This window comes from Myotis myotis, unplaced genomic scaffold (genome assembly GCF_014108235.1).
Source record: "Myotis myotis isolate mMyoMyo1 unplaced genomic scaffold, mMyoMyo1.p scaffold_m19_p_12, whole genome shotgun sequence".
NCBI lineage: Eukaryota > Metazoa > Chordata > Mammalia > Chiroptera > Vespertilionidae > Myotis > Myotis myotis.
Window position 1 is genome coordinate 41236962 of NW_023416316.1, and position 27247 is coordinate 41264208.

Consider the following 27247-nt stretch of genomic DNA (forward strand, 5'->3'; position numbering starts at 1 on the left):
GATGCTGCAGGCTTTGAAGTCAGTTTAATACATAACAATGAACAAGTTTTTGAATCTCTAGAGGCCTTTGTTTTGTCTTCAAGAAAGTTGAGGTAATAATTGTATTTATATTATTGGGTTAATTATAAGAATCAAATGAGTTAACATATGCAAAGAACATAGAAAGCACTCAATAAATACTTTTATTTTAACAATGATGATGATGATGATGCCTATGTAGCATCTTATGTTTACCAAAGATTATCTTATGTCCTCTTCTTTGATACCACAACCAGCCCTGCTAACATCAGTATTAGTATCACTATTTTATAGAGGAAAATCAAGACTCAAAGACTTAAGTGACAAACCCATGGTCACATGGCTAGTTAGTAGCAACCACGTAACTTGAACCAAGAGCATCTTTCTGCAAGTCCTGGGCTCTTTTTTCCATATTTCAGCTGATTCCATATTCTAAATATTAGGTATGACCAAGTTTAAAATGAATTTAGTAGAAGCCCATTTTCTCTCTTATCCCTGGAATAATCTGAACAAGTATTCATTAGACTCTGAGGTCCCTGGAGAAAAAAAAGAATGCATTGTCAGTTGCTTTTCCTGGAATGCCCTCTGCCCCAATGTAGCAGTCATTATGTTTCTGCAAGGACAGTGTAAGCACAATGTCCAGGTCACTTAATATTTCTACATCAAGGCCAAACTAATCTTTCCAGCATAATATTTAACTAGCCTAACTATAAGCCCAAAATTAGACATCAACTCATGTCCTCAAAAAAATAATCATTGAAATAAAAAAGGAATTTAAAAGAAATGTCATTTATACAATTGCTTGCCACGACAGCTAATATTAATAATAACACCTTTCATTTTATGATTAGAGGCCCGATATATGGAATTCGTGCAAGAGTAGGCTTTTGCAGCCACAGCAGCTGCCTCGATTTCTCCCTCGCAGCTGGGGCGGCTGCCTTGATCCTGCAGTCGCAGCCCCGGCTTCGTCCGGAAGGTCCTCTAGAAGGTTGTCCAGAAGGTCATCCAGAAGGATGTCTGGACGGCCATTCAGTTGATTTGCATATTATGCTTTTATTATTAAAGATGTACTAGAGGCCCGGTGCACGGATTCATGTATGAGTGGGGTCCCTCGGCCTGGCCGGCAATCGGGCTGATAGGGGCCGTCTTGCCCAGTCCCGATCGGGGCCAGCTGACTGGGGGGAGGGACTGTGGGAGGTTGGCTGGCCAGGGGAGGAGGGACCACAGGAGGTTGGCCAGCCACAGGAGGTTGGCTGTGGGAGTGCACTGACCATGAGCAGGCAACTCCTGCATTGAGTGTCTGTCCCCTGGTGGTCAGAGTGAGTCATAACTACTGGCCAGTCATCCAGTCATCCAGTCATAATGGTTGCGTAGGCTTTTCTATATATAGATAAAGTATTATAAGGTATTATAACTCCTTATATGGACAGAGTTCTGTTGCATTCCTTGTGCCACTTGAGCTGCAAACAATGGGGCAAGAATTACATCTATTTTTCTGCTAACCAGAAAAATTAAACAAATTGGAGAAGACCAGAGAACTATACAGAAAATGCCCATTTGATTTTCAACTCACTATCCAGATGTCAGATTCTCTCTCAAGATCAACAAAACTGCATCAAATTTCAATGCCCCTGACCTTTTTCAGCCATAACCAGTAGATTAAAAAATAGAAAAATATAGAAAGTACTGTACTATCTTTTTGGGGGGGAAAATAAATAAAAATAATACAATAACCAAAATATAATAATACACAAAAACAAACATATTATTGTATTGTATTCACTTTAAGAGCTTACTTATTATATAACTTACATGACAACTGTTTTGAGTTCCAGCTCTAGGAAGATATTCCTACATACTGGGGTGATTCCACGCTGTATTCCCACTCTGCCTCTTGAATCCATGGTCTTACCATGACCATCTAAACCACTGGTCTTTGCTTGGTGTCACAGCCCCCATCCTCTCCATTGTAACTAACCAACAACTGCTGCATGACTCCTTGTAAGGAGCAGCTCTCATAATGAAAGCCCTATTACCCTCACTAGTGTTTCCCAAAGTGAAAAATGCTGATTGCACATGAGATCATTTCAAGTGAAATGCAAATTAATATTTTTAAGAGATGTTTTTATTTTCATATATAGATAAAATAAATAATTATAATAACATAAAACCATGGGTATTAAACCTAAATAAATACAAATTTTAAAGGAAATTCATTTGGAAAAAAATATATAATTGTAGTGTTGATATATAAATATAGCAAAAAGATGAAGATTGTACAAAAATGGCCTTCAGAATTAAGTTTCAGTTCCTTAGCCTGGCATTAGAGATCCTCTGTGATCCAGAACTAGCCTGCCTTTCCAGCCACAGTTACTAGGACTACTACTCTTATTTTATACTCTAGTCTAACCAAATCTAATTTTCCCTGAGGAAAAATCTATGCCTCATATTTTTCTTTATTTTGTGCAAGCTCTTGAATCCTTTCTCCAATGTTAAATGCACTAGAATTGAATCTCCACCTCTATCCTACAGCCTATTCCCAATATGAATTTTTCTATTCCAAATAGGAATATTCAGGCTAGTGTTTTTCCTGGATTCCAGAGAGCACAAATTCTTAGCCTAGTGTTTGAGAACAATTAGAATTCTTTAGAGAGTTCTGCAAACCCTTAAAAATATATGCAAGATTTTGTGAACATAAGCATATTATGGGAAGAATGCATTCAATTCTTAGATTCCCCAAGGTATGAATAACTCATAGTTAAGAACCATTGTGTTAGAGGTCACTCCATGGCAGCAACTAAGTTAAACTCATAGGAGCCATATACATCGTTTTACATTCCTTCTAGTTTCTCAGAGACACCACATCTGGATACATATTTAACTTCTGAGCAGTTTTTAAATATGCAAACCTCCCTGTTTCTCATTAGCAGTTTTTATGCAGGTAATCCCTCACATGCTAAATAGTCGGTCATGTATTTCATGAAGTCATCAGCTTATGAACAGGCTATGAGCCAAGGATCGATCCCAGAATCAATTTTCTCATAAAGCAATATGAATAATTTAGCAAAATTCTGCTTTGCTATAGAGAGTCTGCAAACAAGAAACCCAGAAATGCAGTAGGAAAGGAGAAAAAGGTTATCATTCCTTTCTTTGGGACGGACTGACCCTAGACAAGGCTGTTCATATATTAACATTTGAGTAACTGCTCCCTCCTTCTCTGCAGCATTGCCCCCAGAAACACCCCAAAACCCTCTTTAGCATCCTAATAGGATCCCCCCCCACCCCGTCTTCTCCCTCCAGCATTACCCATCTCTCACCTCCTACAAGTAATTCCATGCCCTCCCTGAAGAGGAGCTGGTCTGGGAATCCGGAGGCCAGTAGTGTTAATGAATTCACATTCATGTACATGGCACTGATAGCTCATTGACCTCCATGACATACTTGAACTTCCAATAGAGAATACATGCTGACCCAAAGGAATGATCAATTGGGGGACTTTTAGGAAGTCTAACTGAAGGGGAAATACAGGTGGGTAAGGTGAGGACGGGGTCAGCTACCACTTGAGTTTTAATTAGAAATCTCTTTCCCATGTCAACTCTCACACTCAAATTATTTCCAACTGTGCCTCCTACAGCATCTTCATGGTGGGTAAAGGCAAGGAAAAAGAGAATGCTGAACATTGCACACACTGGGCCACCCTTTCTCTCTTTTAAATGTATCTTAGTTCCCTAACCCTTTCCCAGTAATATTTCTTTGACTAAGGTTGTAGGACTAAAGTTTGAAAACCACTGCTCCAAAATAGATGTTTCCCAGCTTATCCTGTTCCTCCACTCCTGATTCCAGACATGTACTCAAACCTGTTCAGCTTTGTTGTGTTTTTGACCCATAGTGTTTGCAGAAGGAAGCAGGGTGGAGAGTTGAGGGGGCAAATAAATGGGAAGGAGCTGTCAGAGCTATTTATATGCATGAGTTATTTGTAAACCAGGTGTCTGAAACCAGGTACTGTCTGCTTTCTCTTCCATGCTAATCAATGTGTATAAAATACCTCATATCATTTAAACTCATTTACCCACATTCCTTCTATATTTGTATTTATGTTTCTTCTTATTAGATGCGAGGCTCAGTAAATGAATACATTCATCAAATTCCAAGGTTTCAGCCAAGGCCATTAGCCTGATGTTGATTACATGTCGCCCAATATATCATTTTCCCTGTTTATTATCTACCTTCGCCAAACTCAAACCTTGCCCTGAGAAAATTATCCTAATCAGGGAAAACAAGCATGCACCGCATAAAAGATTAGCGTTGCTACCATTATCTCTATCATTGCTTTTGGCCATCTTCGCCCTCAAAGGGAATTTAAATGTTTTACCTGCTAATCTCCTCCTTTATTTTAAGAATTATTTTCCTTTTTTCCCATCTCATCTGGCCCTTTCTCTCTTGTATTTTATTTACTCTACTGCCCAGTTCCACTACCTGTTATCAGCACACAGTTATCAGTTATAAGAGCTGGTACTCAGGCTTTATAATGAGACTGGGTTGTCATCTTCATTTCCATAACAATATGACTCACACTTTATTCACCCCTGTCATCACATTGGCCTGTGGCGGCCACAGGATTTTAGTTTTCTTCTTCTCCTCTGCCTCTTTCTTCCTTTTAGTCCATAGAAATGTAGACACATAATCCACAAAAGTATAGAGGTTTGGGATGTTAAGAAACACAGCAGTGGTTCTCAACCTTGGCTGCACATTGGAATTAACTGGGGAGCCTTAAAAATTACTGATGCCTGGATTCCTCCTCCCCCAACCCCCAGAGATTCTGACATACTTGCCCCAAGCTGTGGTCTGAGTGGGAAAGATATTAAAGCTCTCCCAGTGGACTTTCTGAGATAAGGACCTTCGTGCTTCTGCACCATTACTTCTGACACCTTCTATTTGGTTCTGTGCCTTTGGGCCTAGAGAAGATCTGGCATAATTTGCCACAGGAGATGGGCATGATTTTTCTGGAAAAATATGTTAAAATGTCATTTATGAAACTTCATTTTCCAAAGATACTGACTGAAGCATCATTATACATTGAGAGCAGGCCTGGTGGGGGCTTGAGCAGAGAAAGAGCATAATGAAGTGAAACTGGTCCCAAATGACTTGGTTTCAAACATTGTGATCACATTCTTCTCCAAGCACTTGGCCATGACTTTTAACAAGTGATGAGAATGACTGCTGGGGCTTCTCACTACCACACTGTGGGCTCTCTGCACATGCCAATGATGAGCCATCCTATATAATAAAGAGCTAATATGCTTCCTACCAACCTGTCCCAGTGGGAAGAAGGGGCAGTCCTACCCAGGGGAGAGGAAGATTACAGTTTTCAGCCCTCCTGGTGGGGGCAAGCTGACTTGGGACTCAAGAGATAGAGATTGAGTTTTTCTGGCAGCATGTCAACCTCCTCCAGAAGCCCTCCTTGACTACCCAATATAAAGCAGTTTCCCTTTTCATCTCCCTATTTATTTACTGATAGCACTTACCACACTTTGCAATTTTCTTATTTATTATTTTTGCATGTGCTTTATGTCTATCTGCACCTTTAGCTGGCATATCTGTATTGTCCAGCATGTCACACATTTCTAGATACAAAGTAGATCCTCAATTTAAATATTGCTGAATAACTGAGCAAATGAAGCCCAGCTCTGCCATGTCTGATGCTGTATTTTCTCCCCACACCCTGTTTTATAACTACTATTTAGGATGAGCTTTATTTCATCTTACTAGTAAGACTCAAAACAATGCTGTGTGATAGGTTATTTCTCCAATTTTACAGATTAAGAAATTTGGTTTCTTGCCTAAATCAACATGATAACTGAAATGGCCAGGATTCAAGCACAGGTGCGTCTACTTCCAGCACATTTGCTCTTTCCACTCTGTGACACTATTTCTAAGGAAAAAAGAGAGCGTGCTGGGAGAACAGATAATCTTTCCAACAACTCAGCAACCGTGTTTCTCATTTGTTTTTCTTCCTCGCCTCTTATTTGTTCATTCCGTCTCCCCAGGTCCCCATTTCACATTGCAAAAACCGTGCACGTTCGCCGGCAGGAAATGGGGAAAATAATCCCTGTCACAGATAGCACTTTCTGAAACACTGAAGTCAGAAAGCCACTCTGAACGCAGGCTCTTTTTCCATGGCTCTCACGGAAATCTCCTCTCATCATACCTATTTCAGAGCCTCGATGCCGCAGACCTCAGTGGACCATTCTCAACCCTTGCACCTTCAGAGAGACGCCCCTAAGTGGCTGGGAGCTCCAAAAAAAGGCCAGATAATGCCGCTACCAACAGCCCCAAAACTCAGGCCGCACAAGAACTAACTTGCAAGCTCCATTATGAGGGCAAATGAGGGCAGGGTGATAGAGGAGAGGACCCCAACGTAACACGGATAGAACTTGAAATTGCTCAGACTTGTCACTGGCTTATCTGTGGCTTTAAATGCCCATGTTTCAACTCTGCTGATGATAAAATGTTTCTCGACAACCTGATTTCCAACCAGACCTCAACCATCTGCCGTCCATGAGCCATAATCTCTTTGTCTTCCTCTTTCATTGGTCCTCGGAAGCCCTCCATCCCCACTGCAGCTGTTTCATCTCCTTTGTAGGGGTGGATTCTGTCGCTCTGCCAGCTTAGCAGACTTGGTAGCTTTCTCAGCCCCAACAGGATAAGCCAGAGGGCTCAGAGAGAATTTTCTAAACCTCCTCACATGCTGACTCCCAGACACCCTGTGGGCATGGGCACACAGAGGGCGGGAAGCAGAGCAGATGCCAGGCACAGCACACCTCGTACACAAATAAACACAGGCATAAGCAGCCAAAGCTCACGGCAGAAAAAGCCAAGTAGGAAATGCATCTCTTTTGAAATCCAAATCATCACACATGCCACCAAATTGTAAGCATTGAACAGAAGTCCAAGAACTGCCAGTGGCATCCGTGAGGTGGGCTCCAGCTTACAATATCCATTCACATTCCCCTTCGGGTCCACTTCTAAGCCACACAGCGTAAGGTAAAGTCTGCCTGTTACCTGCAATTGTTCCCCAAACTACTTCTGCCATCATCCATTTCACATTTCTTGAGAGCCTGCCATGTGCCAGACTCTATTCTGGGGCCTGGGGTTATAGCAGTACCTAACCTCAGTCAGCCTACATTCCAGTGGGGAAGCGGTGATAAAGAAATACAAAATAAACATACGAAAGGGAAGAGGGGATGATCCTGTGCTAATAAATCAAGGACTACAAGGATTAAAAATTTGCCACCAGATTTAGCAAGGAGTTCATTGGTGACCTTGAGAAGTACCTGGGTGGTGTGGGTGAAATCCTGAATGATGTGCATTCCAGAGAGAATGAGACTGCAAGAAGTGGAGACAGAGTAGAAAATGATCTTGGTAAATTTTGCACTAAAGGAACACCAAAAATGGGAAAGAAGCTGGAGGAGACCAGAGATCAAGAGATGATACCACAGTAACTCTTTTCTGAAATATTTATCCTACCCTTGCCTTTTTTTCATACTATTTATAAACATACATTTTTAGGGTTAAATGATTCATTGCTTCATAGTGAAACTCCCCCACTGAAAACATTGAGGTTGTTAAGCTCAGTGTACCTCAGCCCTCCCAGCCATGCTTTTAGAAGAGTAGGTGTCTGCTTATAACACCCAGGTCAGTGCTACTAACAGTTTCTCCCACATTTATACCATAGTTCTCAAAACTGCTTTTCATAAGGGAGCTGCCTTGGCAAGTATACACTTTGGGGTCATCCTGTTATCAATGTTATGACCCTATTGAGGATACTTGAAAAAAACTTTGGATTTAGAAGCATGCCAACCACACATCTGCCTAACAACCACACATCTCCCTAACCATTAAAGATGTGTGTGGATGCTGTTTGTAGCATCTACTGAGGACTGTATAATACTCTAACGTTTGAACAGAAGATCATTGTTAAATATTATAATGTAGAGGTGACCCTGACTACTTGACCCTTTTTACTCATGAAGCTTATATAATACAATCAGTTTGAATTCATTTAATGTCCAAACAATTCGCTGAGTTGGTGAGTATCGTGGATTCTTAGATATCCTGGAATGTGAGGGAGTCAGTGCCTCCTAGAGAACCTGTGTCCCCTGAATACACCATTCCAAGTGAGGGGGCCATGAGATCAAAAGGAATTGCAGGGCAAAAAAATATGAAGACCCAGCTTGTATTTGGCATCGTGGTGAATGCAGCCTTTCACTGATGTACTGCTGCCAGTCCTGCCTTGTTTGATTTGCATTCTCCATGAATGTGGCTACCACGCTGGCCCCGGTGTAAGTTCATTGTAAGGCTCCTGTTTCTTCAGAATAATACAACCAGCAAGGTTACTTACATGCCAGCTGCTGACTAACAAAATATGCAGCATATTCTTCACAGGCAACAAAAGCTATGTCAGGGACAATGTTAGAAGCCAATTAGAACCACAAATGAAAACCCTCTTTTATTCTTTCTCTCATGCATGCTCTACTTTTTTATTTATTTAATTTTTTGGCTTTCTTTTCCTTTGGAGTTGTTTTGCAAGCAGTATTACCAATACATCTATGTCTGATCAAGAGTGGTTCATTTGTAAAATATCACTGAAGTTAACTATTGATGAATTATATTTGTTTTCTTTTCTGGACTATTGTTCCCTAGAAAAATTTTATCTTCTTGGCTGCATGTATATTTTTTAAATACTTTTTTTATGCATTTGGAAACAAGAAATAGAAGCCTTGTGTTGCAGGAGGAGATAGGATTCTTCCAGTTTTGTAGGAAATGCATTTCAGGGATGCACACATAGGAGGGTTGGAGGCATAGAGGCAAGATTTATCGGAGTGAAAGCAAAGGCCTGCCCCCAGGTACACCAGGCCCCGGTCTCATCCACAACCAGGTGGCTCTGCTCTGTCTCATTGTGGAAGAAATCCAGCCTCTGGGACCGCAGGCTCACATTTGTTCCCACCAAGCCCAGGAGGGCCAAGACCCAGAGCTGCCATGCCATTATCCTGGCATCCGAGGCTCCAGTAGTCCAGCACAGTCTCTGTTCCCATCCAGTCCGCTAGGGGCGCTGTGCTTCAGCCTATAGGCTGCTGAAGAGACCTCAGGCCTTTGTTAAACTTTGATTATATGTCCTTGGGCTTGGGCAAGAGCAGGCTTTCTTTCAAAGAATCCAGTCCTGTGCTGGAGCCTCTCCCTATACAACCCCTTTTCTGGATCTTCCGAGGTTTCATGTCCTGATCCTACCCAATTCTTCTCCAGGATTTTTCCAGGCTAGACTCCTCACTTTATGGTTGCCATTTTGGCTTCTACTACACATGCCTCAGCAGAGATATTCTCCCCTCACTTTATCCTTCCCCCTGCCAATCTGGGGGCTCGCCCAGCCCTTATTCCCTGGGGAGACTGGAAAGCCTGCTCTGGGATTAGCATTTGTTTGGCAGGGGATGTAGCTGTGCCCTGGAGTCTGTGAAGCTGCCACTTGCTAGTTCATCTGGCTTAATTAGATGTCTCCTTTTTGTTAATACCTAACTAGCTGCCTACTGTAACACTTGGATTTTGGTGGAGCTGAAATACTGGGAAATGTTAGGGGGGAAATGTCTTTTTCAAGAGAGAGCTTATTCACCACCTCATAGGCTAATTTTAAGTGTTTACAGCCCCCATGACGGGCCTATATTTTGATAGGAAGATATTTGAGAAAGAGAGCAACTATTTGGAGAGTGAAGGATTTGCATAGCAGTTGCTGGAACAACTGGCTCCCAGCCTGTCCAAACATTCTCCCAGATTCATAACATAAAATTAATGTATCAGAATGCGCCTCCTGGGAGCTAAAACAACCAATTCACAAGCTGCTCTGCTCCCTGTTAGGGCTGAGCAGGGTCTCCGTCCTTCTGGATCCAAAGCGTTCAAAACTAGGCCAAGTTCTTAAGCCCCTCAGGGAAATTACCTGCTTATTATCATCTCATATTTCTGGCACTATAAAAAAGCAAACACAGAAGTTACTCACATGGATCAAGACAAAATAGTTACTCATCTGTTTCTATTTGCGGCCATGGTTCTTAATTCTTCGGGGTGAATTTTCATTTGTGTTCAATGTTAACCTGATCCACTCATCTAAGAAATTGGTCACTTCATTGAAAGTTAAAGGACAGAGCAGCAGAGGGTCCCCAAAAGAAAGAAACAGTAGGGATTGTCAAGATTAAATTCACCTGTTCATTTTACAGACGAGGAAACTAGGACTTTAAATAATAACAATAATAGCAACAGCATTTATTGAACACCTGCCATTTTCCAGGTGACTTGGTTTTTTTTGAGCTTATATGTCAAGCTAGTTAAATTTCTCCAAGAATATGCCAAGCTCCTTTCTGACTATTTTACACATATTAATTCACTTTTCTCATAGCAACTTATGAGGGAGATATCATTACTGTCCTTGTCTATAAAACAAAAAGATGGCTTGTTCATGCTAACAGAACCAGTTAACTGGCCTATTATATGGTTACATATCATTTTATTATTTATAACATTTATTTATATGATAATGCATATCACATAAATTATTTTATGTGATAAATATTATTGAAAATTATAAAAATCCATTCTTCTAAAGGTTTCTATACATCAAGTATTTCTTTCAAGAGTTTTTTAATAAGGCTATCATATTTTGATAAGGAAAAGCAAGAAAAAATAATATTCCATATCCCATAGAGTAAAGGTCCTCTGATTTCACTAGATATTGAATTAAAACACCAACCTTGCATCTGGAGAAAATGTTCCAAAATATCTATTGAATCAAAATCTGAAAACAGTGGCTTTTATGGGTCCAGAGACTATCAGGGGTGGGCAAACTTTTTGACTCAAGGGCCACAATGGGTTCTTAAACTGGACCAGAGGGCCGGAACAAAAGCATGGATGGAGTGTTTGTGTGAACTAATATAAATTCAAAGTAAACATCATTACATAAAAGGGTACGGTCTTTTTTTTTTTTTAGTTTTATTCATTTCAAAAAGGCCGGATCCAGCCCGCGGGCCGTAGGTTGCCCACGGCTGGACTAGATGGATGTTAGCTGACAACCGGACAGAATATTTGAACTAGGGATGATTCTATATGTGTTTAATGTGTGTGCATATTGCGTGTATTTGGTATGTATCAGTGTAAAATTCTAACAGACTAACATTCTTAACTTCTTTTGAAAAGTTACTTTGCAAAATTTTAAAACTTGGCCATTTTAGAAACTGTAGGTAAAGCCCAATAAAAATTTGAATCAAAAAGCAGGGTATCCAGTATTTTTCACGAGTCAGTAAAAAGTAAGTTACCAGTGACAAAGAGGAAGTCTCGTCCCTGAATTTCATTTTAAATCTAGAAATGCCTCTTTTCCTCATCCATATCACAAATAAAGGATAATTCACTATAAAAAGGTATGCATACAATGCTTTATTCAGAAAGCTGCTAAAATGTGCTCTTCCTTTAAGGGCCTTCCTAGTTCTTTCTCAGCCTTTGTCACATTGGGCCCGGGTGGTTCTGGGTCTGTGATTGCTGAGTGTGATCAATGAAGAATGCTTGAAGGTAAGTGAAAGCTCAGCTTGAAAGGGCCTATAAAAGTAGCCAGTATACTTGAAATTACAACCTGGACTCTTTGAAATGAAACTTGTCATGCCCAGCAAAGCTGTTGACTGTCTGTCATACCTGGGAATTCTTAGAGGAATTGAACTAGCCTGACAGATAGACTCAAAAACCAAGTAACCTGGAAAATGTTCCTGAGTTTTCCCTTCCTTCACATAATCAGGGGTGCTAGTGGCCATGCCTGGGCTGTCTTCCTCGTCAGTTCCTGGTGGCACAGTGGTCATGTTTAGGTGGTCTTTGCAAAAAGATGATGAGATCCTTGATAAGATAGTGTCTTGAATACTGAAAGAAGTTGTCATTCAGATAATATTTCTTCTTTTGGAAAAAAGAATTCTTTCCATTGTCTAATTTATTTCAGGAACTGTTTCACTTCTATCAAGTCATAGATCCATGAAGTTCCAGTACATTTGAACTTGGCCTTACTGGCTCTTTAAAAGCTCCTAGTTAGTATTTTTTGAAGGAAGAAAAGCTGGAAGGGAGGGAAGGAATGAAGAGGGAAAGAGAAGGGAAGGTTGAAAATATAACCAAAAGAAGCACAGGGTTTGTATGAGAGAGACAGCATTTGAGTGTTTCTTGAATGTTCCCATGCGTCTGCCCACACATAAGTTTCAAGCTAAGGGATGTTTTGCTGCAGTGGACCGATAAGGAAGTGGTGAAAAGGAAAGAAACATCTCTCACCGATGTCCAGAAATGAATAACAAGGTGACAAACTCAAAGACAGGTGCTGGACAGAAAATAATTACATTCTACTGTGTTGCCGCAGTTAAACGCAGTAGCTTTATAATTGCTAGCTAAAAATATTCACCTTTTCATGCCATTCCACCGTGCCTCTTTTCTTTGGAACTTGACTTTCTTTAGCAACTTGCTTTATTCTGTGCTAGTTTTACTCTGGGCATCTAAAGAATTCTCTACTTGAAAAGTCCAAAGGAGCTGATGATCAATAATAAAGCCTGTTTGAATAATCTGACCAATCAGTAGAAAATGTTCCTGAGTTTTCCCTTGGTCCCTTTGCCAAAGCCAAAGGAGAGGACACTCCAGACTGGCTAGTAACCCTGACTCTTCCTTTGTATCCAGCTTTTGTTCGCTTCTTTGTCTGTTATCCTTCTCTGCAAGTTGATGGTTTTATAGGAAATAACAGGAAATGAATGCTGAACGTTAGAGAGCAAAAGGAAGAATGGCTAACTGCCATAATTCTCCTCTTCTGGTAGGTTTTTCTTTGCCTTTGAGTCCATTGCGTAGAGGAATAGTCTGCACAAAATAAGGGGAAATGCGGCTCCAGCGGCAGAGCAGGCAGCCAGCATGGCCTGAGCTGTCTGACCTCCAGGGCGACCAACAGGGGGCTCTGCTGCTGCTCCGCCTGTTCTCTCCGCAGGCTCCTCATTGGCTTGGACCAGCGGCCAGGGACATTGACTAAGGAACACTCCCTGTAACCTCAGTGTGGCTTCCGTTCATTCTCCTGCCCTCCCATTGACTGCAGGAAACTGAGTCATCAGTAGGATGAGCGAGAGGCCTTCAGCAGGGGAGTGTTTCAGAGGACAGCGCGGGAAGGGAAATTTAGCTATGTGTCTTTGAATAAACTGCTTTACCTTTAAACCTCAGGTATCACTACTGGAAAACAAGAATATACTTTCTAATGAGGGTCATTGGGAAGGCTAAGTGAGAGTTATACAGGTACAATGTTGAGGAGTGCTGGCACACCATGGCTGCCATTATGATTATAAGGGTTCGCTTCTCTTCTCAACTGAGGCAGATGTGTTTATTTCGCTTAGCAACCGCTCTCCCTAAGAGCCTACAGATGTTCAACCCTTAACTTTCTAGTAGCAGAAAGAGCTCAAAAAAATATTAACTAGAATATTGTCCTGCCTAAAATATAATACTTAGTTTACCTAAAGATCTCTTATATAGAAACTTCAACTACTCAGAACCAGGAAATAAGACATTTAAAAAAAAAAAAAAAAAAGACTTATTTGAATGCCAATATCAATACCAGACAATCTGTGCACTAAATTCCACACAGTCATGGGCATTAAATGCCATAGAAACCACCGCTATTCTGCTCAGTGTTGGTATTCCTGCCCATTGCAGTTAGAAAGCTGGAAGGCAAAATGAATGAGGGTTGTTAGAAGAGTTAGTCAGAGTGTACAGTCAGGACCCTTTAAGTAGCAGACAAATAGCTGTAAACATTAGCAGTCTGGGACCATTTAAAGAGAGCCAGATCACTCTACTTTTCCTGAGTCAATGATAACAACACTGGTCACAAAAGAAAGCAACGGATTTTCATTTTGTATATGTTGTCTAAGATGACAAATGTGTCCATTACATTTTCAAAAAATTTTCATCGAAAAGAATTGACTTGTTTTTAATTGGCATTAAGGGATAACCCGTACTTACCTGGAAACAGGTTTAAAAAAATTAATAATCCTAAAATCTTGCAATTTTTTGAAGGATATGTTAACCCCGGAGCAGTTAGCAACACTTGTTTGTGCAGTGGACAACAATGAGAACATGGTCAACTATTCAATGGGAAGATACAGGGCTGTGTGCCTGAATGAGTCCAAGAAGGAGAGAGGGATTACTGGGCTATCAGGAAAAACAATAGACTTGATAAACTGAATCATTTTTCTCTTTGAATCAACTCCCTCTAAGCTTGAAAGAATAGAAAACTTTTCCAAGTAAGGTTCATTGTCAGTTGGTATAATATGACAGTGATGGTATAATATGACAGTGATGGGCTCTCCCTTTGACCATTTAACAAGTGTCATGTTGTTCCATTGGCAGGTCAGAAAATGCAGCTTCCTTTTTAATTAGCCAAACTGGTTACAGAGAAAACCTACCAGGGATGCTTTGTGTTTCCCTTTGTGTTTCCATTCTTGTCATCTGACAAAGGAGGCTCTTGTTTCTTATTCCTCTCAAGTGGCCCTAGAAGAAAGCTGTAGAGAAAACACAAATTTCTATTAAAAACTGAAAAAAAAAAAATAGCAATTACAGCAGCATCTCCAGGCTGGGCATTGTGTAAATAAGCAGGGATTTTCCCCTTCAGGAGGCACTGAGAGCCAGGCACACAGGAACAAGAAGAGGAGAGCAGCCCCTGGCAGGCATGCAAACTTAAAGGCAGAGGAAGGTCTATGAGGGTTTGACTTCCATGTAATGTTTTTGGTAATTTTCTATTTTATTTGCCATTGCTTAAGACAAAAATATCGTTGTGCATCTTCATGTGCAAATGCTTTCAAATATTTTAACTCCGCGCTTCTTGGACCTGTAAGTCCATTTCTTTCACCAGGTGGGGGAAGTTTTCTGTCATTATTTCTTCAAATAGGTTTTCAATATCTTGCTCTCTCTCATCTTCTGGCACCCCTATAATTCTGATGTTGGTACGCTTGAAGCTGTCCCAGAGGCTCCTTACACTATCCTCGCATTTTTGGATTCTTTTTTCATTTTGCTTTTCCGGTTGGGTGTTTTTTGCTTCCTCGCATTTCAAATCATTGACTTGATTCTTGCGCTCCTCTGGTCTGCTGTCGGGAGTCTGTATAATATTCGTTATTTCAGTCCGTGTATGCTTAATTTCTAGTTGGTTCCCCAATATAAGATCGAGGGTCTTATTAGTTTTCTTGTAGATCTCATTAAGTTTATCGGCGGCTTCTAAACAGTTCTTGAGAGACCTTAAAAGTGTGGTTCTGAACTCTATATCTTCCATTGACAATTTTGTCCTGTTTCTTTGTCTCCGCATTTTGTTATGCTTCCTTGGTGCACCCCCTAGTGGTCTTGGTTCGCAGTCTTATAGTTAAATCTTGATTGTTGTAGCTAATTCCAGGGAGGGTTTGACCTCCAGGCCAAGTGGCTATGAGAATCAGCTGTGTCAGCAGTGAGAGAACTTCTGTCCTCTAGGGAGGTGCTAATCTGGCGTTTGCCTGAGGCTATCCGGCAAATGCCTGTGTGCAGGGCTTGGGCGGGGCGGGTGGCACAGCAAAGCTATCATTCAGAAGTGAAGGCCAGATAAAGAGCTTCACAGATAAGGAAAAGCTAAAGGAGTTCATCACCACCAAACCAGGATTATATGAAATGCTGAAAGGTATCCTTTAAGAAGAGGAAGAGGAAGAAAAAGGTAAAGATACAAATTATGAACAACAAATATGCATCTATCAACAAGTGAATCTAAGAATCAAGTGAATAAATAATCTGATGAACAGAATGAACTGTTGATTACAAATAGAATCAGGGACATAGAAAGGGAATGGACTGACTATTCCTGGGGGGGAAAGGGGTGTGGGAGATGCGGGAAGAGACTGGACAAAAATCGTGCACCAATGGATGAGGACAGTGGGTGGGGAGTGAGGGCGGAGGGTGGGGCGGGAACTGGGAGGAGGGGAGTTATGGGGGGGAAAAAAAGAGGAACAAATGTAATAATCTGAACAATAAAGATTTAATTAAAAAAAAGAAAAGAAAAGAAAAAAAAAAAAAAAAAAATATTTTAACTCAAACAAACACAAAATTCAGAATTATCTTGGGACAGACACAAACCCCAGGTTGTCCTGACATTGGCCCAGCATGTCCTTCAGACATGTGTTTGTGCACACATTTACAAAGCAGCACAGGTTTTCTTTCTTTACCTTCTCTCAGGCTACAAATTTACTTTACTACTGGTTCTTAGGACCACAGGTGACCTTCTTGACAAAATGGCAGTATCTGTTTTGCTTATGATTAGCCTGCAAAGCTGCAAATGCTATTGAGCAACAAAATGAAAACCTGATTCTTTGAAATGACCATGATTTTGATCAAGTGAAAAGTAAAAATGAATGAACAATCTGTCATATAATTCTAATTATAGAGGAGATTATTTAAATAATAAGAGAGTTCTAAGTACAACTACATACAATAAATTTTAAAATCAACATGCATTGTTTGATTATCTAAGAAAATATATGAAATTGATTCAAGGAGAAGCAGAAATTCTAAATTGATCAATAACTTGAAAAATTCATATAAGTGAGCTATCTATCCATCCCTAAAAATGCTTCATTGCTAGCTAGTTTATACTTCTATGTCTGCCAGAAGCCAAATTCTTTGTTATGTAAACTGTTCTGGGACATAACTAAATATGTAAAGCTTCCCAATTCATAGTGAAAATTAGTGCAACTCTAGTACCAAAATCAGTCAAGATTGTGACAACCTCACTTGCAAACATAGCTGCAAAAACCCTAAATAAAATAGTAGCAAATAAACCCAGTGCTGTTAAAGAATAACAAATCGAAACCAAGGAATTTTATATCAAAACTACCATTTCGCTTCACATCCCCACCTGATTTTCTGCATCTCTGCCAACACAGGGGAGTGGTAGCAGAAAACTCTGTTTTTCTTGTTTGATTGTGATGTTGTTTTTTCCTGAGGCAGACATACAAATGTGTCATTAGTACTTCAAATGTTTAAATGTCAAATAAAAAAGTTTTAGAGTAGTAATGAACTCATAATATCTCAGGTCAGTTCAAGGCAAAATTTATGAAATAAATTTCATCTTTGGATCCTCTAGCTATTTGTTGGTGCTTCCTTTCCCTCTTTCTAGAGTCCTTTAATTCTTCAAGCTGAGCACACAAGGATTGAGATGTGGACAGGTGGGCAGCCATTTCCTCCCATCAGTTAGCAAAAAAAAACTGCAAAGTTCTGGCACACAATTTCATTTCAGGCTCTTTGTCAAACAACAGCATATATACCCATGTCTCCACCTTCTCACCCTAAAATCCTTTAGATTTTACTATACACCTTACTTTCCCTCTCCTCCACTGTGTTTCTAGGATAGCCTGGTAATCTTATATTTGAAGAAAAATGTATTTGCTGCCTCCGAAGAATTTCATCTGACATGTGACCTCTAATTAGGCAGTGAAATTTAGGCATCTGCAGGACGAATAGGTCAGATGTGTAAGGAATTCCATTTGATGCCTGATTTCGGAATTCTTCTAAAACGGCTCAGATGTTATCCTGCTTCTTCAGCCTGCTAACAGCTTGGTATATAATAATGTCTTTCAGACTATAACCATCCCTGGCTTAAAGAGTAAAAAAGTTATCCAAGTCCAGCCAGCATGGCTCAGTGGTTGAACATCAACCTATGAACCAGGAGATCAAGGTTCAATTCCCAATTAGGGCACATGCCCAGGTTTCAGGCTTGATCCCCCAGTGTGGGGTGTGCAGGGGGCAGCTGATCAATGATTCTCATCATTGATGTTTCTATTTCTCTCTTGCTCTCCCTTCCTCTCAAAAATCAATAAAAAATATATATTTTTTAAAGTTAGCCAAAATTCCACTTCTGACCCCAGGTTTTTAATCCAGGGAATCTCAAGTTTTCTTCCCATGAGTGCAGAGCAGATAAGAGGTGCCTCTCACCTCCCAGGTGGATTCCATGGGGGCATCAAGTGCTATTTGCGGCAATGTCCAATGGCACTTTGGCCAAACTATGGTTGCACAGAAGCAGGTTCTGTGGGAATCTTATGGAGTTGGGGCACATCTCTACCAAATGGGTCTTACCAGAAGTCTCAAATATGACCCATGAGCCAAACACAGTACATAAATGGATCTTGTCTGGCTCTCTATATTTTTTACATTTTTTAGTTGAAGTGCCTGTGAAGGCATTTCATCTCGAAATCTCTGCCCTATAATCAGGACATAAACTGATACAAAGGAATTAGACAACACACAAGTGCTCATATGGTCTTTTTCCTTCCCCTCACTTTTTCCCAAAGGTTAAGGCACAAGACAAAAAGTTGAGATATATTGAGTTCCAGCCACAGCTGTCCTTCTCTCTAGTTGTTGATCTTAAGCATTGGGTCTTTTTCTCTGGGCATTAGACCAGAAAATTTCTAAGGCAACTGATAGTTTAACTGTTTATGTTTCTGTGTCCGTTTTATCCACCATAGTAGAAAAACTTAGAATTATATATTAACAAATTCTATAAAGTTTACTCCCTATGTAGTTGGAAATAGGCAAGCACTATTATTTTCCCATTTACAGACAGAAAACTCAATGCCTAAAGTACTTGAATACAATAGTAATTCAATGTAGCTATTCTAAAAATTTTTTGGCTTCCTTAAATAGCTTCCCTCTGGCTTGGAAAAAAAGTCTTTATTGTTCTTAAGCATTATTTGGGGACTTTGTGTTAATCTATCATGTATTAATCCTTCCCCAGAAAATAATTTTCTCCCCTGGATATACTCCTAAATTATTCTCAAGATGTTTCAAGGTTATTGAAAGAACAGAGGCATCACAACATTAAAACCCTTGAGTAACAATTGCTGAGAAGTAAGTCTATGGATGGCTATATTGCACACATACATACTCATGTATGCATTTACTGAAGGGCATACAAACTCACTATTTTTAAACACTTAATTACTCATCTCATCATTTACATTGTGGTTTACAAATTTCTGTAAATACGGCAAGTTTTCACTTTACAACTGAAAGGTTAGAAGAGGACATTTTCCTTGGTTTCTGGTTTCTCCTCATTGTCACTGTAATCAATGTAATTACCTAGCATGGTCTCTGCTAGGAGGCTGCTGAGGCACCTCCCTCTCAGTGAACTGCAGAGCCCTCCAGTTGAATACTTGCTGTGTATGCTTTCCCTGTGGTTAAGAATCTGCCTTAAAGATGTTGAAATAGTCTGCGTTCAGATATGGTCTCAATGATTTCATTTCTCTTGGGGAAAAATGCGTTGCTAATGGCCACGTCTCACATTGCAGATTACAGTATTTCGGATGGGATCAGAAGGACACCAGGACATTGATTTAGCTATCCTGACAGCTTTACTCAAAGGTAAGAGTTTCTGCGCCCAGAGAGTGCAAAAGTAATTTAAATCAATTAACATAGCAGCTTTATGTACCCTAATAGTGGATATAAATCCATATGATACCGTGACACATCCTATCGTGGATAACATGAGGACCTCTCCTGTAAGACACTGTTACTGCTATTAAATTTATCTATAATGCAGCTGTTATAGAATGACTCAAGTTCATAAAATTTAAGTATACTACAATTCAGTCATGTCCACTGAGTCATAAAACTACATAAAGTAACGGGCTACTGTAATGTGTAAGAAACTGAGTTACTGAAGCTATTTAATAATTATTGCCCTATCTACTTTTAAAAATCACTCAATATGGCATAGATAGATAGATAGATAGATGGATAGATAGATAGATAGACATAGAGATAGCATAATATATTAAAATGGAAAATTTCTAAAACCATTTAGAGCAAGAGAGAAAGAAATCAAAAAAGTAGGCTACTGTACTTTTTATAATTGAACATTATAAAGTGTATCATGTGTCCCAGGTTGAAAACCTCTGCTCGAAAGCTTTTGATACCAGTGAACTAAAAAATATATACATGCAGAAGAATTAAGGGACCATGCATGGGTTGAACCACAAAGCAAACCCTGAGCCCCATTCTCCATTTATGAGACAAAATTAAAAGTTTGAGGCAATTAACTCTCTGATATCTGCTAATCCTATATAATAAAAGGCTAATATGCAAATGGACCAAATGGAATGACCAGTCACCATAACATGCACTGATCACCAGGGGGCAGACGCTCAATGCAGGAGCTGCCCCCTGGTGGTCAGTGCACTCCCACTGGGGGAATGCCACTCAGCCAGAAGGCCTGAGCTGGGTTCATGGCTGGCAGCTTAGGCGGGCCTAAGCCATCATTCAGACATCCCCCAAGGGCTCCCAGGCTGTGAGAGGGCACAGGCCTGGCTGAGGGATGCCCCTGAGTGAACAAATTTTGTGCACCGTGACTCTAGTCTTATATAAAACTAAGAAAACATAATAAAACTGATAGCTAACACTTAGGATTTGTTAGGTGCCCAACACTGTGTTAGATGCATTCGATGTATAAATTCATTTAGTCTGACCAGTTCATTATAAGGCCCATTTTATAAATAGAGAAATTGAGGCACAGATTTAGTAACATGCCCAAGGTCAGACAGCCTGACCTCATAGAGCTCACTTACATATATCTCCAAGGCATTCCAATCCCATTGGTAATAAGATGTGGAACATCATATTTATCATCTTGAACCAAAATGAAGAAGTGGCCCAATTATTAAAACACTAGGGGCCCAGTGCACAAATTCATGCACCTTGAAAGGAACTGTGGGCCCCAAGGCTGCGGTGGGCACAGGGGCAGGTCTCAGCCCATCCTCCACACCCCCGACAAGCCCCTCCCGCCGTGGCCCCTGGTCCCCTGTCTGCCAGCAGCCCTGCTCCCACGCACTGATGGCGCAGGCCCCCCTCGCGGCCACTGAGGGCATGAGGCGACTGGGGCCAGCGCCAGCAGCAGGTGTGAGCAGTAGCTGCTGCCCCAATTGCCCCTCAGGAGCAGGGGGAGGTGGAGGAGCCCTCAGGGGCAAACAGAGCTGGCAGCCACTGCTCGCACACGCTGACACAGCCAAGCGATCGGGGCTGGCGCCGGGTGCCAGCAGCAGGTGCAAGTGGTGGCTCCAGCGCCTAAAGTGGGTCCAAGCAGGGCTGGCTCTGGCAGCAGATGTGAGTGCCCAGTGGGACTGCAGCTCATAGGAGCAAAGAATTTTCAGTAACCACCAGAGGCTCGCCCTGATGACAGCAACCGGCGCCCCACCTGGGTTTGGCGCCCCCACTCCCCTGCTCCACCATCCCACCATGGCCAATGCCCAACATGTTCTGTGCTCTGCCATCTGCTGCCGACGCCCACCATGTTACACCCACATCCCCTGGTGGTCAGCGCATGTCATAGCGACCAGTTGTTCGGTTGTTCCGCCGTTTGGTCTATTTGCATATTAGGGTATTATATATGTTCTAGAGGCCCGGTGCACAAAAATTTGTGCACTCGGGGGTAGGGGGGTTCCTCAGCCCGGCCTGTGCCCTCTCGCAGTCTGGGACCCCTCGGGGGATGACCACCGGCTGGCTTAGGCCCACTTCCCGGGGGATTGGGCCTAAGATGACAATCAGACATCCCTCTGGCAGCCCAGCAGCCCTCGGGGGATGTCCACTTGCCAGCGGGGAGCAGGCCTAAACTGCAGTCGGACATCCTTAGCGCTGCTGAGGAGGTGGGAGCGGCTCCCACCACCACCGCTGTACTGGCAGCCATCAGTCTGGCTTGTGGCTGAGCAGAGCTCCTCCCATGTGAGAGTGCCCTGACCACCAGAGGGCAGCTCCTGCATTGAGCGTCTGCCCCCTGGTGGTCATTGTGTGTCATAGTGACCAGTCATTCCCAGTCTTTCTGCTGTTAGGGTCAGTTTGCATATTACCCTTTTACTATATAGCAGGGGTCCTCAAACTATGGCCCGCGGACCACATGTGGCCCACCAAAAACATTTATCCGGCCCGCTGGGTGTTTTTGCCGCCGCTGCCTGTCCTGCTTAGCAGCCGACTCATCCAGGGCCCGCAGTGCACATGTGTGGAATGTCTGAGGGACAGTGAACTGGCCCCCTGTTTAAAAAGTTTGAGGACCTCTGCTATATTGGATAGAGGCCTGGTGGACGGGTGGGGGTCGGCTGGTTTGCCCTGAAGGGTGTCCCAGATCAGGGTGGGAGTCCCCCTTGGGTGTCTGGCCAGCTTGGATGATGGGCTAATGGCTGTTTGCAGCTGGTCACACTCCCTTCAGGGTGGGGGTTCCCACTGGGGTGCCTGGCCAGCCTGGGTGAGGGCCTGAGGGCCATTTTCAGGCTGGCGGGCAACTGAAGCTCCCAGCCTCTCCTTTTTTTCATTCTGGGATTCATTTACCTTCTATAGCTGTCACTGGAGCTGAGAGCCGGCTTTAGCTCTGAGGCCCAGCTCCAGCTCTGAGGCTGCGGCTGGCTGAAAGCAGGTACCTGGGTTTGTTTAGCTTCTATAATTGAAACATTGTTGCCATCACTGCCGCTCTAAGTTCTGAGGCCGAAGCTGGCTGAAAGCAGGTATCTGGAGCTTGTTTAGCTTCTATAATTGCAACTTTGTAGCTTAGAGTGTAGCTTAGAGCAGGGCGAGGCAGGTGGGGAACATTGGCTTCCTCTGTCACTGGAGCAAGCAAGCCTCATGTTCGCTTCACCTGCCTGGCTGCCAGCCGCCATCTTTGTTGGCAGTTAATTTGCATATCTCGCTGATTAGCCCATGGGAAGGGTAGCGAAGTTACGGTTAATTACCATGTTTCTCTATTATTAGATAGGATAGATATTAGCTATTGCCCTGGCCAGTGGGCTCAGTGGTTAAAGCATGAGCCCATGCACCAACAGGTCTCAGGCTTGATTCCTGGTCATGGACACATACCTGGGTTGCAGGTTCGATCTCCTGGCCCCAGTTAGGGTGTGAGCAGGGGGCAACCAATCTGTGTCTTTCACATTGATGTTTCTCTCTCTTTTCTCTCTTTTTCTCCTTCTCTCTCTCTCTTTCCCTCCCCCTCAACCTCTCCCATCCACTCTCTCTAAAAAGCAATGGAAAAATATCCTCAGGTGATATATTTCATCATAATATCGTCCATTGAAAATATTTTCTTCCTCTTTCAATATTTTGTGATTTAAAATTGCACTTCTCACTTCTCCTTTAAATCAGTCTTAGAATTTATTTGTTGTAATGTTTTCTGACTGTTGTGTTCATAACAGAGCATAAGAATATATTTTATATTAAAACCAAGTAGTTACACATACGTATTTAGAAAATTGAAGTTAAGGTATATAAGATAATGTTTACATAGACTTTGGATAATGAAATTCTATATTTTTTATTATCTTTAATGTGATTATATCCCACTGAACAGATTTCATGACCCACTAATGGATCATAACCTGAAGTTTACAAAACACTGCCATAGAAGATTAAAGGAGATTATGATTGCTCTAAAAAATTAACATTTTAATCACTATAATGAACCTTATTTATGTAGCAATTGATGCTAATGGGAATTTATGCTGTTAAAAGATTATGGCGTGTCAACTCTATTTTGCAAAGGCTTTTAAATGCTCTCTGATTTTGACCCAGTTAGTTTGTGAAGTATATCAAGCATATACTTTTGCTGACTTTCTTAGGGGCCAAGAGCATACTTATATGAGTTGCAGATTCTTTAGTTTGTTAAATTATTCTTCCTATGTATTTTTTTATTATGCCTGAGCATGTAATGTTGTTTAAATTTAATTGTTCTACGATAATATTTAGTTTTCAGTTATCTAATGCATGAGGAATCTTTGTATAGCACACTTCTTATTCTCTCCATCATCGGAGAAAACCAGAAGTTAGATAGGAGAAGCAGGAGAGAGCTGTGAAACTAACCACTGGTTGGTCCATAAATCCAGAGCCCATGGGGCATGGGGGGAGGGAAGATAGGAAACCAGGTGGCTTTGGGGAAAGTCTACCTTTGCTGCCCTTCTTTCTGATCCCATTGGGTTTGATTTTCTTCTGAATCTGTATGTATTAAAGGATACTGTTTATGATACAGACTTATTGAGTATTTGTTCAAAAATGAAGAGAGAAAGAGAACAAAATCAATACTGTCACAGAGATCTGAGGCCCTACCTTCTGCAAATGATAGCCTGAGGTAGCTTTGAGAATAGGTGACATCATATATGTCATTCACATTCAGTGACCATTCTCCGAGAGTTGTGGTCTGTGACTAGAGACTGTACACCCTTCTTCTCCTTTTCCCTTCTCCACCCCCTAGCCACACACACCCAGGGGAATCTAAGGAGATGGTGCAGGGTACAGTTGCCAGAAAAAACACAGCACAATGAACATCCAGATAAAAAAACAAATTTTGAGCATAATCATGTCTCAAATATTGCATGGGGCATAGTTACTCTAAAAAAAATTGTTCATTATTTACCTGAAATTCAGACTTTACTGGGAGTCCTATATTCTTGCTTGCTAACTCAGGCTACCCTACTCAGAGGAGGTCTGACACCTTGAGAGTTTCTATTTGAAATGTATTCAAGAATCTACGGAGGATAAAGAGATTAACCAAAAAACATATATAACAATTTCATTATAGACTAGGGAAGCAAAGAAAAAAAAAGGATAAAACCATCACACTGAGTAAGTTACTAAAACTTTTCTACTTTTTAACAGGGATCTTCCATCTGGTAGATTTATTGTCATATCCCCTTCAAAACAGACAAGAATTACCATATTTAAAAGATTATAGGATACCACTGAAAGAAAAATTTTACACAGTCACTGTACATCAAGGTTGAAAAACTATCCTGCATGGAAAATACACTTAGAAATCATGTGAACAAAAGAAAAGTTATTGTGTTTAAGGAAAAATTGAAGTCCTCATAATGTGCCACCTAAATGTGGACATTCATTCTTCTTGGAGTCACTTAGGTGTATGAAGTTCTTGCTTCTGCCCATTTCCCTCATTATACTGTGTTTTTACCCAACGGCATTCATTAAGGCAAACAAATCCTTTTCTGAGGAGGTGTTAAAGAAATTGTGGACAAACAGCAAACTTTTGGCATTAAAACAGGTTAATACATACATTGCCTTTATAATGTACATTAAGCATATTTTTCTTGGACTAGTGACAAGAGAAGATGAACATGCTTGCTAACAATGTCAAAAAGTTTAAAATTCAGTGTCCAAGCAATTCCTAACAATGCTTTAAGCTCTAAACAGTTTAGAATTTATGCAAATGCATTAATGAATTCAAGCTTGGCAAATTACACCCAAGCAGGTTATTAAACTATAAATACAGAAAGTAACTGATAAATATAGAATTAAAAGAATCCTTCTGTTTTTCCTTATAGCCTTGAAAGTTGACAAACTTTTTGAGGATAGTTCTATTAATATTAAGCATTAGGTAACCACAGGTGTTGGGAAACCTAACTATACAAACTGATTTAAAATACTCACAATGACTTTGTAGTGTTTAATACAATTCAGTTCGTAGGTAAGGGCACAAGACAACATTTAACAAAAATAATCACATCAATTGACCTAGAAATGTAATGTGGTTTCTTGGATGTGATCTTTGAGCAGAAAAAGGAAAGTATTAAGTTAAAACACTAAGAAAATCTGATAGGAAAGGAGAAAGCATCTTATGGAATCCTATATAATAAAACCCTAATATGTAAATTGACCAAATGGCAAAACAACCAGTAGCTATGACACACACTGACCACCAGAGGGCAAGCGCTCAATGCAGGAGCTGCCCCCTGGTGGTCAGTGTGCTTCCACAGAGGGAGCACTACTCAGCCAGAAGCTGGGCTCACAGATGGTGAGTGCAACAGTGGGCCTAAGCCGGCAGTCAGACATTCCCCAGTGCTGCAAGAGAGTCCAGGCCGGGCTGAGGGAACCCCCTACCCCCCAGTGCATGAATGTCATGCACTGGGCCTCTAGTTAACTATAAAAGTCAAGTACATATGTGATCAAAGTACTATACCATGTATAGGCAATATTAGCATAAAGCATCTATATAAATCACATAAGCATGGACAATAGCTGATCACTGTTGATTGAAGAAATGATTAGAAATACCATTGGAAAATCTAAGCAAGAGATATATGAATGTAGAATTAACAACAAATAATTTGTAGGAAATCACATTTCCCTATGATCTTATATAGTCAGTTCAGAGAAAATTATCTAGTTTCTACCATTTTATTTCACATGTGTTAGTCCTTTGGACATAATTAATGCTAATCAATACTGATAAACTAATTAATTACTGATAGATACTTAAGTAGGGGAAGACACTTCCTTTTAAAATATGCATTTGTAAGTTTGTTCAAACCATTAAGAAAAAAGTTTGAAATAAAAATTCAAATGCCAATCTGAAACTAATACAAAATAACAGTGAATGTAAGCTGTAATTGAGAAATCAAATTTTAAAATGTCAAATGCCAAAAGAATAGCCAATATATTCTAACTTCAGGAAAATTTCAAGAATGCCATTGTTCCCATTTGACCCAGTGATCCCACTTCTAGGAATATATCCCAAGAAAACAGAAACACCAATCAGAAAGGATATATGCATCCCCATGTTCATAGCAGCACAATTTACCATAGCCAAGATTTGGAAACAGCCTAAGTGCCCATCAGCAGATGAATGGATTAGAAAACTGTGGTACATCTACACAATGGAATACTATGTTGCTGTAAAAAAAAAAAAGAAGGAATTCTTACCATTTGCCACAGCATGGATGGAACTGGAGAGCATTATGCTAAGTGAAATAAGTCAGTCAATGAAAGAAAAATACCACATGATCTCATTCATTTATGGATAATAAAGACCATTATAAACTTATGAACAAAAATAGATACAGAGGCAGAGCAGCATCGAACAGACTGTCAAACTACAGCGGGAAGGCTGGGGAGGGTTGGGGGGGGGGGGAGGGTAAGAGATCAACCCCAAGGACTTATATGTGTGCATATAAGCATAACCAATGGACACAAGACACTGGGGGGTGGGGGAGGCCGGGGGAAGGTCAAGGAGGAAAAAAGGAGACATATGTACTACTCTTTGTAATACTTTAAGCAATAAAACAAATTTTAAAAAAAAGAATGTCATTGTTTAATTTAGATCATACAAAACAATGAAAATCAGTATGTTCAACCATTTTCCTTTAAAATTATA

General features: G+C 40.9%; 1 protein-coding gene across 3 annotated transcripts in view; it reads left to right on the top strand.

Annotated features, from left to right (window-relative positions):
* Positions 1-27247, top strand: part of TRPM3 (transient receptor potential cation channel subfamily M member 3) — a 237081-nt gene that overhangs the window by 92169 nt on the left and 117665 nt on the right. For all 3 annotated transcript variants that reach the window (XM_036330860.1, XM_036330862.1, XM_036330861.1), the window contains exon 9: positions 19404-19476. In XM_036330860.1, coding sequence (XP_036186753.1) covers positions 19404-19476 — 73 coding nt within the window. The remainder of the gene's footprint in view (positions 1-19403; positions 19477-27247) is intronic.